The 15431-nt window shown below is 47.1% G+C and overlaps 1 protein-coding gene across 2 annotated transcripts in view; it reads left to right on the top strand.

Moving 5' to 3' along the window:
* The window catches only part of LOC146813792 (cap-specific mRNA (nucleoside-2'-O-)-methyltransferase 1-like), a 946504-nt gene that overhangs the window by 481808 nt on the left and 449265 nt on the right, over positions 1–15431 (top strand). For both annotated transcript variants that reach the window (XM_085610255.1, XM_085610254.1), the window contains one exon: positions 12358–12537. In XM_085610255.1, coding sequence (XP_085466381.1) covers positions 12358–12537 — 180 coding nt within the window. The remainder of the gene's footprint in view (positions 1–12357; positions 12538–15431) is intronic.

Below are 15431 nucleotides of genomic sequence, written 5' to 3'. Positions count from 1 at the left end.
TAAGGATGTGTCTATGCTGGAATCTCCTTACTGATGTGTTGTTATATATCCAGTGCGAGGCCTTATTTATCAGTATGCTGGTCGAATCTTCACTGTCTTTACTTAGTCCTGGTACGCCTACTAACACTATTGAGTAAGGGCAGGAGGCCGGGGGTAAGTCTAGTGTCTGAAGACCTGGGGTGCTCTGGACACAGTCCATACTACTGTTCTTAAAAGTCTTCTTAGGCTCCTTCTGTCCCAAGCGGCTATCCCTGGGATCATATGGGATTCGTGGATTACCTGAGGCCTTACAGCAGAGATCCCTGTTACTGGTCTTTTCTGGCTCCAGGGTTATCTCTCTGTGCTCTCTGGGGTCGGGGACAATATTAATTACATCCTCTCTCCTGCAGTCAGCCACTGCGGACCCCTCCTCCCTCCCCTGTGAGGTGTTCCCGGTTGGCTGTCCCCTGTTATTGTCAGCCAGACTGCTTATTTTCCCTTCCATATTGGAGATTTTAGTCATTACTGGGCCCAAATATCGAAGGAAAAGCTGTTCCATTTTTTTTTCCAACGATGAGATGATTTCTTGAAGCCCATCCGCCCCTCTTGCACTATGACAGGTTGGGCATCCTGTATTCTCAGGGTTCTTGCTAGTACCTTTGTTGGACTTTGTCGGCCCTTTTCGACTAGGTTTACTGGCACGAGTTGATGGATGCGATCCACCCGACTCTGAAAACCCAGCCAAAATTTGAGATCTTTTGGAGCGTGTAACTACTTCTCTACTGGGGCTCCGTATGGGGTCTGCATCCATTATTACTGATTGGGCACTAGACCCCCCCTTGAGTCATCCCCTTGCGCTGTTTTCTGTTGGGTAACCACCTGAATATCGACCGTACTGTGCATTCCCTTTGCTGCATTTTGATTATTAGAGGACAACCCGGTTGAGCCTACTATCTTGGGGTCCCCCTGTGGGCTTGAATCAGCTGATGTCAATACATCGGTAATGTCAAATGTCCGCCGCTGTGTGTGTCCTGGGACTGGCTCCGTGGCTGGCGCGGCCCGCCAGGCCTCTCCAGGGCTGACTGCGGGCGGCCTCCGGACACCAGATCCTTGCCCTGCACCTCACCTCCACGACTCCTTCATCGGAGCCGGTAAGTGCTGTTGCTGCGAGGGCGCACTGTGGTGGGGTTGGGAGCACGCGAGTCGTACCACGCGGCCCATTCACACGCGGGCGCCACGCTCCAGTCACCGGCGCCCGTTGCTTGGGCCTTTCCCCATCGGGCCTGGCGATGCGGGCAGCGCGGTTCCCCGCTACGTGCTGCACCCCTCCGGCTGTGGGCTGTGATATCGGCCTTTTGATTTTACCGGCCCCAGTTCCCCAGAGGCCGGATTACCGCAGGGGGTGGTCTTCCTGCGGCTGTGTGTGCACCGGGCGGCCACCCTTGTGATTCCTCGTCTGTTGCTACATCCTTTCACCTGTCTTCATTGTCGAGCTGGCCCATCGCTCCCTTGGCCCTGGCCCTGGCCTGCCGGCCCACCCCATCATAGCCAAAATCAGAACTTCAGGGACCGCGACGCCATTGGTCAGGCGGCTAGGGAGAAGGGCGGCATCTGCCACCAAGTAACTCTCTGTCGTTCTACCCGGATTATACCATGGCGGTTCAGGTGGCTCCTTCAAAAACACAAGATCTCCTACTCATTGGCATACCCGGTAAAATGCATGTCAAACAAGGCTCCAAGACGCTCACTTTCCCAGATCCCAGAGAGGCGTTGGTGTTTGCTAAAAAACTGGGCAGGTCACATCGTTCTTCGCCTGCCAACTCCCAAGCTGCGGCTGATAACAATCTTAGTGATAATTATTGACCTGATGTCACGCACTGCCTATCTGCTATTTGTACTCTGTCATTCAGGCTCTTAGTTTGAATTCAGGCCTCTTAGTCAACGTTGCTTTCTAAGCATCCCAGTTCATACTTCTGCCCTTGGCGTGGTTTCCTCTACTCCCTGATGTTTATTTCTGGTAGTTTGCCATTACTTACGGCGTGGCCACCCTGTGCTTCTGGCAGAGGTGTTTGCTGAGCGTCGCCATGCCCCCACGGTATAATTCCCTTCATGGACATAGATTTTCCCTTCCTAGTTGTGGGTCCCTGGGGTGGGAATGGGTGGTACCTCAGCCTGGTTGGGGTGTTGGTGTGGGGGGCTGTCTGGGTTTCCTTGTTTTGGGGGTGGGCTCGGGTGGTTGGGCGTTGGGGTCTTGGGATTGGTGACTTCCCTATGTGGCCTTATTGTTCTATCTAGCACAGGCTCATTCACCCGGCTTTTCCATGACAAGTCTTCTCTCTCCTGCAGTCCAAACTCATACTGGGGGGAATGTATTGTCTGAACTCTTACCTCCCTATTAGGATTCAGTTGTATTTTTGACTGTGCTATTTCATTGTGATTCCTCGGTTATTGCACTGCGATCCTTCCCCATTATCTACCACACCACTCTATGCATCTTTACACAGTTTCTGCTTCCCTCTTCACCCTTTTTCGGCACTACCTACCTTGACAGGGCACCATGACTGACACTACTCTCTGGACCTGGAATGTCCGTGGGCTTAACGACCACCGCAAGGCGCGACTGGTCCATGCCCACCTCATACGACATAAAGTGGACAACTCCCAACAAGAGCTACCTCCTCTAGACTCCTTTTCCGACATTGGGGATACATTCACTCTTCCTTCTACTCAAATTACTCCCGGGGGGTGTCCATTCTGCTGCGCGAAGGACTCCCATGGCAAACCTCTCGAGTGTTCACTGACCCTGGGGGGCGATTTGTGATTCTTCATGGCGCCCTACAGGCCCAGCCCATGACACTTGCCGCTTTGTACGGCCCCAACTGCGATGACCCGGACTTCTTCGTGCAGGTCTGGCACAACATCTCCTCCCTTGGCCCTGCTGCGTTCCTCTTGGGGGGGGGGTGATTGTAATGTGACACTGTCCGCCTTTTTAGATCGGTCCGGTTCTCATGCCCCTCACCCACGCGCGGCTTCACTTCTCAGCTCTGTTCTCTCTGACAACTCCCTGTATGATGCATGGCGTCATGCTCACTCTACTGTGCGGGAGGGCACCTGCGTCACTGGTTCCCACTGCTGGTGGCCCCGCCTGGACTTACGGATCACCGCTCCGGATGCCTTGGTCTGGCTCACCTCCGTTGATCATATGGCGCGCACTCTCTCAGATCATGCTCCCGTTCGCCTCTGCCTCCACCTCCCACATTCCCCCGTCATGCCTTCTCCTGGCGGCTTCCCCCTAATGCGTTACGCGACTCGGTCTTCTGTGACGAGATACAAACCACTGTTCCGAATTACTTCAAGCTCAACGAGGGTTCGGTTGACTCCCCATCCATGCTCTGGGAAGGGTTTAAAACCATCATTCGTGGAGAATGTATTTCCCAGCAGTCTGGCGTCCTACGCTCTATCCGCAGCACTTTTGACAAATTGGAAAGAGAGACGCTTGCCCAGATCCGCGGGAAACTTACTGACTTTACCGACGAGGCCAACAGAGAACTTGCGTTTCTCAGAGAGGCACGGGCGCGCCGTTTCGGTGAGGGCGATCGCCTGGCAAAACCTTTGCCAACCTTTACTCCTAAAGCCGGACAAACCACCTGAGCTGCGAGTTTCCTATCGTCGCTTATCAATACAAACAATAACATTTTTGCCAAACTACTCGCTCCCGTCTTCTTCCTCTCATGCCGCTCATCGCCTGCCCAGACCAGTCCGGTTTTATTCACGGTCGCGCGACCTTTCATAACCTCCGAACCATTTTCTCAGTTCTCCATCAAATAAACCCAGCGCTACCGGCAGTGGCCACCCTGCTTGATGCCACCAAGGTCTTTGATACCTTAGAGTGGCCCTTCCTGTTTTACCTCCTTCCCCGCTTGGGTTTCAGCCCGGTTTTATACGCAAAGTGCTACCCCTTTACACTCTTCCTACTGCCCGTCTTAGTATCAACGGCCAAATCTGAGTCCATCCCCATCGGGCGCGGTATGCGTAAGGTTTGCCCGCTATCCCCCATGCTATTCGCCGTTGCAATGGAACCCCTCGCAGCTCGTCTTCGACAACATCATACCCAGAGTGGCATTGGTTTTGCAGCTCGCGCTCTATTAGTTTCGATGTACGCGGACGATATTACTATTTATGTCCGCAATCCTCAGGAGAACCTCAGCCCACTGGTTCGTGAGGTGATACGCTTTGGTGGCTATTCCAGAATTCAGGTCAACTGGAACAAGTCTGTATTATTTCCCCTCACAGACGCCACAACACCCTTTGTTCCTGACTATCCCTTTGTGTGGGCATCGGAGCCCACTAGATATTTGGGCATTTGGTTGAGATGGGATGTGGATTAACTTTGGAAAGTTATCTTTGGCCGTGCAGTGGCTGGTTTGAGTCCAAGATTCCCCTTTGGAACCGGCTGCCTCTGTCTCTAGCCGGGCGCATAGCCATTGTCAAAATTGTGGTACTTCCGAAGTTTTTATATCTCTTCGTAAATATCCCCGTCCCTCTCACTGCTTCTTCCGCAAGGTTCGCTCTCTGCTCGTCACCCTAATTTGGGCCGGTTGGCAACCCAGGATTGCAAATAGCATCCTTACTCTCCCAATGTCGCGTGGTGGGCTTGATCCAGCGGTAATTACCTGGTAATTTCCCTATTCAAAACCACATCACCTGTGGTTTACCGCTGTAAAGGGAGAAAACTGATGGATCTTTTGATGACCGTGTTTCACCAAACAGGAGACTTTACATATATATATATATAAATTAAATGCAAACAATATTAGAGGCAATAATGAGAGTGGTGAGTTATTTTAAAGGGTTTTATTTTAAGTCAAAAGTTAAGGTTCTTTGACTCTTTATTCATTAGTCAAATATGAATCAGGTTACAGAATTGAAAAATAGGAAAAATAGCATTAATACAGAACATATTACAGTCTGCATATAAGCATCACATATAGGAAGGGAAATGTGGCGCAAATTGTCAGTCAAAACTCTTAAAGAGTTTCAAAGAAAAGAGTAAGTCTTACAAGGGTAATCAATAATTAATAATGGCAAAAATATCCCATAAAGAGAAATAAATGCAATTTAGCACCTAAAATCTAAATCTGTTCTGATCATTTCAGCTTTTTCCCTCTGCTTCACTGTGCTAGTCTGTGTCTCTGTCTCAAGCTGCACCATAGCCCCACAGAATGCATCCCCTCCCTGTCTCTGTGTCCAGCACAGAAACTGGGCCTGGAGAGAGACGAAAAGCAAGGCAAAAAGGAGGCACTCCTCCCACTTGTATGCCATATAAGTAAAAGTTCACGTGCTCAGTCCTAATAGCTGGTCCAATCAGAACTTCAAGACATATCATCTCCCCATGGGCTGACTGGATACGTCATTTATCAGGCTTGTTCCTGTTCAAATTTCAGTCTTGTGATTTATGAAAAAAAAGTGTGTTCTTCTCTCCATGTTTAAACAGGCTACAAAAATATGCAACATTTTGAAGGTCGGAGGAAGCTCAGAGCCCGTTCATTGAAAGTTGCTAGGGAAAAAGTAGCACATTCCAAACTGTTTCAGTTTAGTCCACTAAGGCAAACTAAAATCACGTGGTTTTCTACACTGTCAAACACAATTCAGCACATTTCTACTCTTGCAAAAATACATGATGCCATTTTAAAGGTACAAATACATTTTCTAAATTAATGTGCATTCTATAGTGAGATTACATATGGATTAATCACATATAAGCATGGCTGTTCAACTAATTAAGCATGTTTTCACGTAAAAGCACCTCCAAACTGAAGCATTATGATGTTTTCATCTTGATTGCGCCACAATCTGCGTGCCATTTTAAAACATGTCTGCAGCTTTTTGTCATATAATAATGCATACATTTTATAGGTGAAATCTAAGCTCCATCAGGCTCGGCGCCCCGGATTTCAAGTTCTATGCCCTCAGCGCTCAGGCCAGTTTTCTTCACTTCTGGCTTCACTCTACTCCATTCCAGCCTCACATCGCGGCGGAGGCTGACCGCTCCGTGGCTGCTCACGACTGCCTTATTCGCCCTGGCGAAATTCCTACGCACTGAAATTGACACGGTTGCGACCTTGCGTTGGGCCTGGGACGGGCTACGCAAATTTTCACGCTCCAATATGCTCCCCGCAAACACGATGCCAATCGCTCACCACCCGGCCTTTCCCCTCTTCAGTCTTCTGGGATGATTAAACACGCCACTCGCCTAGGGCTCACCACAGTATCAGACCTTTCCCCTGGGAACACATTCTTCTCGCTTGCTGCCGACTCTGGCCCCATGGACACCTTGCTTTACTACCAATTCAGGGCTGCCTGTAGGAAGCTCCACCCCTCGTTCCCCCAGCCTCCCCCCCTCGATGGCCACTCTCGATCTTCTCTATGCATCCCCCTCTCCTAAGAAATTGGTAACTATAATCTATGCTTACACGCTAGTAGCGTCTTCCACCTCCACTGACTGGGCGTGCGTTGCATGGGTCGAAGACCTAGGATTCGAAATTTCTCAAGCAGACTGGCTGTATTGCTGTAATCAGATCAAATGTCTCTCTCCAAATTATCGTTTGCGCCTTATTCACTTCAAGTACATACAGAGGCTGTATTGGACTCCAGCCCAATTACACAGGTTAGGACTTATGGCAAGTGACAGATGCCTGCGTTGTGCCCGTGGCTGCCTTCTCCCACCTCGCCTGGCTGTGCCCCCGGGTCTTCACATATTAGCGCGAGGTCTGCGCTATTATTTCCGAAATCACTTTGTCACTAGTCCAACCTGACCCTCTGCTTTGCCTCTTAGGCTTTGTTAAATTTTGCCCGGACGCCTCCCACCGCTTGACTGCCATGCTGCTGGTCCTCGCGCGGGGCAGGGTCGTAGGCCTGCGCTTAAGGTTGCTCTCTGGCTTGAGGACGCTTCCTGCTGCCAGACCCTCCCGTCTGAGTTCTGAGACCTTCTACCAGCCTGATCTCGCCGTCTTGACATATGGGGTCCACTTGTGACCTACCTTTAAAGCCATGATTCTCAGCTCCCTGCGACCTCTCCCGCGCTCCCCGCCGGCGCCCCGCCCGCGGCGGCCGCCTGTGAAGGTCAATGAGCAACTTCCCTTCTACTCTCGCTCCCTCTGCTCCTTCTGCCTCTCTTCTCTACTTCAGGTGCCTCTTTTTGTTGTACTTTTCACCCTCTCAGCGGTTATATGACATTTCTCCCTGACATTATCCCCAAGTGTCACAAGCTCGAGGTTGTCTCTGCTGTGCTGTATTATATCAATGTGCTTAATCCCTTGCAATTGTGGAATCTTGTAACTGTGCTGTGCAATTTTTTTCCAATAAAGGTTTTTGAAAAATCAAAAAAAAAAGTAAAGTGTTACCAATATCAAAGTATAGGGTGAAAAAAAATAGATTTTTGTTATGGATTACTGAGGAACTTCCAGTCAATGGCAAATGTCCATCCACCTGGGTTCTGAAAAATCTGATAAAAAAAAAAAAAAAGAAAGGTGCCATGGTGGGCATATCACATACACAAATGGGCCAAATTCTGAGGAAAACTCTTAACGCTGTCACTTACATTTTAAGGCCCTTTCTGGCCCAGGTATGCCCACGCAATTGGTGTACTTTTCTTCGTCAGCATAACTGAGGGAATGCTGGCTGGTACAACTTTTGTTAATCCTTGTAGTGTCTGGAAGCTTCCTTCAAAGAAATGTGAGAATATCCTATGATTTGTGCCTAGGTTTGACATCTACAACACATTCTGGAAAAGAAACTACCAGGAACCACAGAACCGGCAGCACCATCAAGTTCTCAAGTTTCCAAAAATGTCTTGTGTTGGTTTTGGTAGGGTGCCATTGTTGATTTTTTTTTAATATATATATAACAAAACCAAGTACTGCAGACAACAGCTACGATGAAGTCCATCTTTCCCAAAAATTAATTTTTAATTTCACATGGTCAAATTTTTGGACCTTTCCTCTCCCTTACAATAGGCTAGCAATTTTATATCCGGAATGTGTGGCATGCAGGATAGTAGGACATTTCGCTTATACCTGTTGAATATTACTAAATTGTTGGCTTATATTGCACGTGAGTTCCACAAGAAACACATTTCGATAAAATGGCCTCAATCTTCTGGCATTGTGGCTGTAGGAAACTGGGTTTTTGTTACAATTGTCCCCCACTTCTTGCCTCCTTTTTAGCTGTTAGAGGCTGATTATCGACTCTGAAAGTGCACTGAGGCCTGCTAACCAGTCCTCGAGGCCAGTATCCCTTCCTTAAAACAAAGCGATATCTGATTATTACTATTAGCCAGTGACTTCAGTACCCCTGCAAGTCCCTAGTAAAGTAACCCAGGTACCTAGGGAAGGATTACTAAAGAGGGTCCCTAAGGGCTGCAGCATGCCTTATGCCACCATAAGGGCCCCACACACAGATTCCACACAGACTGCCATTGCAGACTGCGTAACATGGTGCAAACCAAGTTTGAAAACATGACAAGGCACACCTATGTGTGCTATGCCAAAGACGCTGCATGGGCTATATGTAAGTCACCACTTACAGCAGTGCATGGGCATATGGGAATATCTGCAGGAGCAGGCATGCCGCTGTAATGTCTAGCTCCATTGCTTGATATTAAAAGTAGTGAAGCCATCTTAACGTATGTACTGGACACTGGTTAAAACGAGTTTCCCAGCTACATAATGGCTTCACTGAAACCTATGATGTTTGGTATCAAACACCTCATATTAATTAACCCACACTGATTCCAGTTTTTAATATATTAATAGCCTCACCCAGAGGGTACTTTAGCGGTACCCCCTGTATCCTACTAGTCTTCTATTGTGCTGCTTGACTGGTCCTGTCCAGCCTGCCACCATGATGAGTTTCTGACCTCCCAGGTGGTGAGAGCCCTGCTCTCAGAGGTCAGAAACAATGCCTGCTCTGGCAGTTGGTCACATCTCCTCCAGCCGGAGTGTTAGTAAATTAGCATGTCAAAGCAGGGAGCTTCAAAGAGCCCATCGCCTTTGATATACGAGCTTGGCTTTCCCCAGTTCTGGGAGATGACACCCCCTGCCCTGAGACGCATTTGGCACCAGGACAGGTGGGAAATTAGCTATGAAAAGAGGCCTGTTACACCTCCAGGCTAGTCACACCCCTAAGGTGGGCTACCTGAAGTGAACACAAAAATTTGGATTTCACAGTCTTGGTTGTGGTGAAATTAGGAACTCTAGGACAGGGTGATGCCCACTCCCCACAGGAAGTGGTCATCAAGGGGGTGAAGTGAACCCAGAGGTAAGTATCCCATTTGCCTTTACCCATCGCTCTCCTTAAAAGCTCCTAAATTGAACTTAGATTTGTGTGCGTGAAGAGGAAAGATATATAAAGTCCAAAGTGAGAACTGAGGAGAAGTACCTGACTTGTCAGCAACCCTGCTGACCTGCCTGCTGTCTCCAACAACTGCACTGATCCGGCTCGTGCAGAAAGCTGTGTTACCTCCAAAAGCTGCAGAAGAGTGATCCACAACTTCACCTGGCCAGCAACATCTTCCCTGGAGCAGAGGAGCTGCTTTCCTGCACATTTGCAGGCACCAAAGACCAACACGAAAGCCTCTGCCAGCGTGGCCCCCACCTTACCAACCAGCACTGCACACTAGCCCCTTGGCCCGAACTGCTGTGAACCGAAGGTGTCCCTGAGGCACAGAGACCCTTAAGAGTTAAGCCCTTCTCAGGCTCTCCCACACTGGCTCTCCAGTCCCCACCTGCAGCCTCTCTTGCTAGACAGCAGGTACCACGACAACCTCAGACCGCGGAAACCCGACTCCTAGAAGCACCAGTGCACCTGAGCCCCACAGCCTGGGGATAAGACCCTTAAGAGCTGAGCCCACCTTTGAATTTGGCTGGAGTGGTCCCCCAGTTGCCACCTGCAGCCTGTTTTGTTGGCCCCTTACAATTGTGAGTGCCTCCCGCATTTTGACCCCTGCCGGAGAAACCACCACTGCAACTGAGCCCACCAGGGGAGCAGCGGTGTCCCTACATTTCCGAGCATCTCAAAGACCGAGCTCCCTTGTGGATTCACCCAGACTGGCCCGCCAGTCCTGGTTGCTGCTGCTTTGGTACCCAACTGTTCCCCAGTGACTTCAGTGGGGCACCCAACACTGAATGGCACTTCTGCACCTGGCCGCCGATGAGCTGACTGAGGTGATCTGTTGGTGCTGCTTTGTATCTTTTCCCATCATTACCTTAAGTCCTGAAGAACGGTCTTGTAAGTCGCTGCTTAGTGCTCGTATGCAGTATTTTTCTTTCCCATTTGATAACATTACCACTTTCAAAGATTCAAGTGCCAGTGTACTGCTAAGCACTGAAAAACAGTGACACTTCACTATTTTCGTAACAGTGATATCTCAAAACAAAGTACTTACCCAATTATATAGTTTTTGCTGTTAAAAATATATCTAAAATAAGTGTCAATTTTCCAATTCGATATGGATCTCCTTTTTGAGTGTGTATATCATTTATTGACTTTGTGTGTGTAACAAAAGTCTAACACTCCTCTCCGATAAGCCTAGGGCTGCTCGACCACACTACCTCCAAACAGAGTGCCTTGGGCTAGCTAGAGCAATCCCTGTCCACTCATAAGGGATACCTGGAATCTTTACACAGCATACCTCTATACCTCTTTTTGGTATACAATATAAAGACCCAGCTTCCTACAACTGCTATTCCAGAATTTGGAGCCATGCAAACTACCACTAGATCTTCAATACCATTTGATGTTCTTGGGTACATATTGGAAATGTTTAATCTTCTTCAGACCCAATTTTTATTCGTTATAAATGATGTGTGGCCAGGACAAAATCATCGTGAACTTTGGCTCTGGCTATTGTGAGGTTTTGGAAAGCTTACAACACTGCACATCTCTGCACTCAAAAGACTTTAGTGTAAGTGGAGGTATATAACTCTTTTAGATCGTCCTTCCATGCAGAAAGTTACAGATGAAAATCTTGTTACCAGTTTCTGTTTTTTCTGACTTAAATTAACTTGTCTTTTTGTTTTAATTTCAATGAATAGTTTCTTTGTAAAATTCTTTAACAATATACATTAATGATCCCTTGTTGAATTCATAATTTAATTTACTTTTGCCACTGGTGTCCTGGGGTTTGACCTGCTAAAGCAGTGCTCACTGGGCCAAGTTAAACCCTTTCCTCATCTGACTCTTAGGGTGAACAGACACGTGCTTCGCTGGGAGGTAGTGTGTGAGGCAAGCTCTCAGAACCCAACAGTCAACCAAACAATGTAACAATGTAATGTCCAGCCTAGTCCTTATCTTGTATGGAATATGTAATTTAATCCAAACACAAGGAGATGATGAACTGAGCGCTGAAGCTTTTCATACACTCACCCCCAGTCACAGATCTGGGTTGAATCCATCATATTTCTTTAGCTCATTTAACCACCCCAGTTCAGGCACAGCTATATGCAAATCAGTCTTGACCCTGTGCCTCATGGGAACAGTCCAGCCCGAACTGCCAAGCCATGTCTTCCCTGGACAGGAAACAAGCATCCTGGGACCGGTTTCGGGCTAACAGCCCTCTTCAGCCAAGCCAGCTTGAATCCAGTGGCAAAGTGAGCAAGGGACCCACGTCTGGGCATACCCTGCCAACTTAGGGCGAACAAAATAAACACAAGGAGATAAAGGACAGAGTGCTGAAACTTTTCAGACACTCACCCCCTGTCACAGATCTGTGTTGAATCCATTATAGTTATTTAGCTCATTTCACAACCCCAGTTCAGACCCAGCTATATGCATATCAGTCATGGATTCAGATCTGTGACTGGGGGTGAGTATCTGAAAAATATATTGCCATCACCGTTTTATGTGATTAACCCAGGCCATAGACATGAATACACTGCCTATCATGCGGCATGTTGGTGTGTCCTTCCTTCTAATAGAGCAGCTCCTAGACGTCACAGTGTTATGGACATGCCTAGGTCTCTGCGCACATGCTAGATTAGCATGATGTCAGGGCCAAAGTAAAAGTTAGGATTCAGTTTCCCTTTGCAGCAGACACTTACGGCAGGGGACTGCACCTGTTTACCATGCCTGGAACATTTCTGTCCCAACAAAGGCAAAAACATTTTGGTAAACATTTTTTGTCTACTTAATAATTCCATGCAATATTGTCTAGAGTGCCTCAGAAGTTACTCATAAATAAATAAATGCTCCTGTTTGGAAAGCAGACAGCTGGAGAAGTGAAAGTGTATGGCTCTGTCCAAATTACCAATATTTGAGGACCTCATTTGATGTCTTTTCATTTTAATTCCAAACACAAGTCTTTGCTTCCCATGTCTCTAGGTATGTGGTGTGCCGAGGACTCAAGGCTGGCATAAACGATGTGCGGGAGTACCTCTTCGCAGTGAACATTAAGTTAAACCAGCTGCGGAACACCGACCAGGATGTGAATCATGTTGTTCCTCTTAAAGTGATCAAAGGCGACACCGACTTCAGTGACTACATGACAAGGTCCAATGAGAGGTGAGTCCGCTATGCCCAACAGAATAACAAGAAAAGTATTACTTTACAAATTCTGGAAGCATTGCAGGGTGCGACACAGGCACAATATTGTTTTTTTGACATCCTTGTGTGCTGCCTTATTGCTGAATCCATAACAGAAATTTAAAAATGAGAGGACAGATTTGTATTTTCTGATTTAGTGACAACAGGAAGCTAGGTGTCCTTCTGGCTTCCACCAATTAGTCCAATTCTCAGTCATTTAAAATAGTTTGGTCAGAAGTCCATATAAACACAAAAGCAACATATTTGTAAAACTGTACGCAAATATGATTGTCACTTTCCAAGTTTATACAACAGCATTCGTCTTGCCAGATCAAACACAAGTAAATCAGAGTTAGCTAAGCACATTAGCGAGTTTATTTCAAATGCCTGCATTGTTTCCTTTTCTCAGGGCCCCTCCATTTAAGAGCTGCTCATATAAATCCTGTCGCAGCAGAACAGGTTAAAAAGTAATTGTTCATCTGAACAATGAGGACAGGGCAGTCTGCGAATATGGTCGCACATTGACCTCAATTTCGGCCTTAAGAACTCTTTCTGGGAAACTCATAATGTTTACAAAAACTAAAAAAGTTAAAACCGGTTTAGGTCGAGTCAGCATCACAAGTGCGTGGGGAGCAGATTTTCCCGGGGAATCTGTCTTTACTGTAACTCAATAATTGCGGTAACAATCCAAATCAAGGGGGTGGTAGAGGATTTCTTTCTATGGGGCCGTTAAGTCCGTTAACATGGCTTCATTGTGGCAAGAGAGTTTTCAGTGGCACGAGCCATTTGCCAGCTCAATTGTTTGTCGATATTCGGAAATCAAAAAATAAAGCGCCATTGTTTTCCTTGTGATAGGATAAGATTGTGCAAAAATGCAATGAAATTATGCTATGTCTCTATGGTGGGCTCTGGGGGTCTGTGTTATTTTTTTATTTTGTTTCTTTACGTTCCATCCCTTGTTCCTGTTTCCCAAGCTTGTTTTATTGATTCAGTTAGTGAACAAATGGTTCATTTAGTTATTTTGTTCGAGTTCCAGTTTTTTAGGTCTCGCCTAGCAATGCAGCGCGAAAGCGCTGCTCGCGTAGGGGAGATCTATTGTTGCCGACTTGCTTAGCGATGCTTGACAGGATAGGTGCACGCGCCCAGAAGACAGGACATGTGGACGCGTACGGCTGAAGACGTTAGCATAAAACAGCAGGCGTGCGAGGACAGGAGATGTTCACGTGCGTACGGCTCGCTCGCTCTCTCCCTCTGCGCGCACGCAGGACAGGAGATATACACATGCGCTTGCACAACACCGACAGCTTATTTAAAATGCGCCTCGGCATGCTCCTGTTGCCACCTCTCTCGGGTCAAGCCTCGTTATTCAGTGTGCGCGCTCGCACAATGCCGACAGCTTTTTCTTTTTTGGATCCATTTCACAGGGGAGCAAATGAACAGAAGGAGGAAAGTGAAGGTAATATCTGTTTATCGTAAAGACAGATTTGTATGCTTCAAACAATTATATTAATGTAAAATGTAAGGTTGTGTCCTACCTTCTCGGATTTATACCGGTGACTGCAGGCTGCATACGTATTGCTGCTTCTGGTAAATTAACCTAAAGAGCTGTAGTTGTTTCTTCCATACTTTTGCAATGAAACCGGTCTCGCATCAATTAGAGGTAGAGTTATTGGTATTGTAAGGACAATTTTGCTTAATGGCTTTGTTTGGAACATTGCGTGAGTTAACCTGAAATAATGGGGTAAAGGTGAACAATAAAGTTCAATGAAAATTTTAGAAGCTACAAAATGCGAATCAAACGCTACAATATGAGCAATTAAAAGCGCCAAGAAGATCTGAAAAGGCAGTTAAAAAAGACTGAACAGCCGCGATGTGCTGAACGGGAGCGAAATAAATTGGAAGCAAGGAGTTTGCAGACAGCGAACGCAAACAATGCAGCTAAAGGTTTCACAGACTGAAATAGAGTGCAGCATGTGGCTTTTGCTTTGAGATAATGTATGACGTACTGTAGATGGGTACTCAATATAACAGTAGGCAATGTCCCTAAAGACCAAGGATATGGCGAAATGACCAGAGCTGCCAAGCAGCAAGTAGGGAACCATGTTAGAGATACGGCGTTGGTTCACAGACATAAATACGTTGCAGTATGTGGCTTTTGCTTTTAAATAATGTATGGCATACTGCAGATGGGAGCATAGGCACACAATATGGCAGTAGGCTATCTCCCTAAAGCACAAGGATGGAACGAAATAACCAGAGCTGCTGAGCAAGAAACTAAAGAACCATGTTACAGTCACAACGTTGTCAAACCGTCTTATAATTGAGGGCAAATTAGTTAATCTCCACGCGCCTTCAATGCGACTAAAGGTTTCACAGACATAAATATGTTGCAGCATGTGGCTTTTTGCTTGTAAATAATGTATAACATACTGTAGATGGGTGCATAGGCACACACTATGGCACTAGCAATTTCCCTAAAGCACAAGGATGTTGCGAAATGACCAGAGCTGCGGAGCAAGAAGCTAGAGAACCATGTTAGAGTCACGGCATTGGCTCCCCGTCCTGGGCAAATTAGTTAATATCCCCGCGCCTTCCAATAGGCAATGTGTTCTTGTGACTATTAGACACAAAGAGATATTCCACCGTATGCAGCCTCAAAAGGCTTTTCCTGTGAAAACTGTAACTTAAATAGCACGGGAGCTGTAGTCCCTGGACCCATTGAGCTAGTGCCACCTATAACATTTAGAAGTTACATCTGCGCAGTCACTGCAACACAAACCGCTGTGGCACAGTTAGCTTTACAAACTGAGACACCGCAGCCTACGCGCTTTATAGGTTCCATTCTGGTGGGCACAATGCTCCAAACAGTCGTG

This window comes from Triturus cristatus, chromosome 6 (assembly GCF_964204655.1).
Source record: "Triturus cristatus chromosome 6, aTriCri1.1, whole genome shotgun sequence".
NCBI lineage: Eukaryota > Metazoa > Chordata > Amphibia > Caudata > Salamandridae > Triturus > Triturus cristatus.
This window is presented reverse-complemented; position numbering and strand designations above follow the sequence as displayed.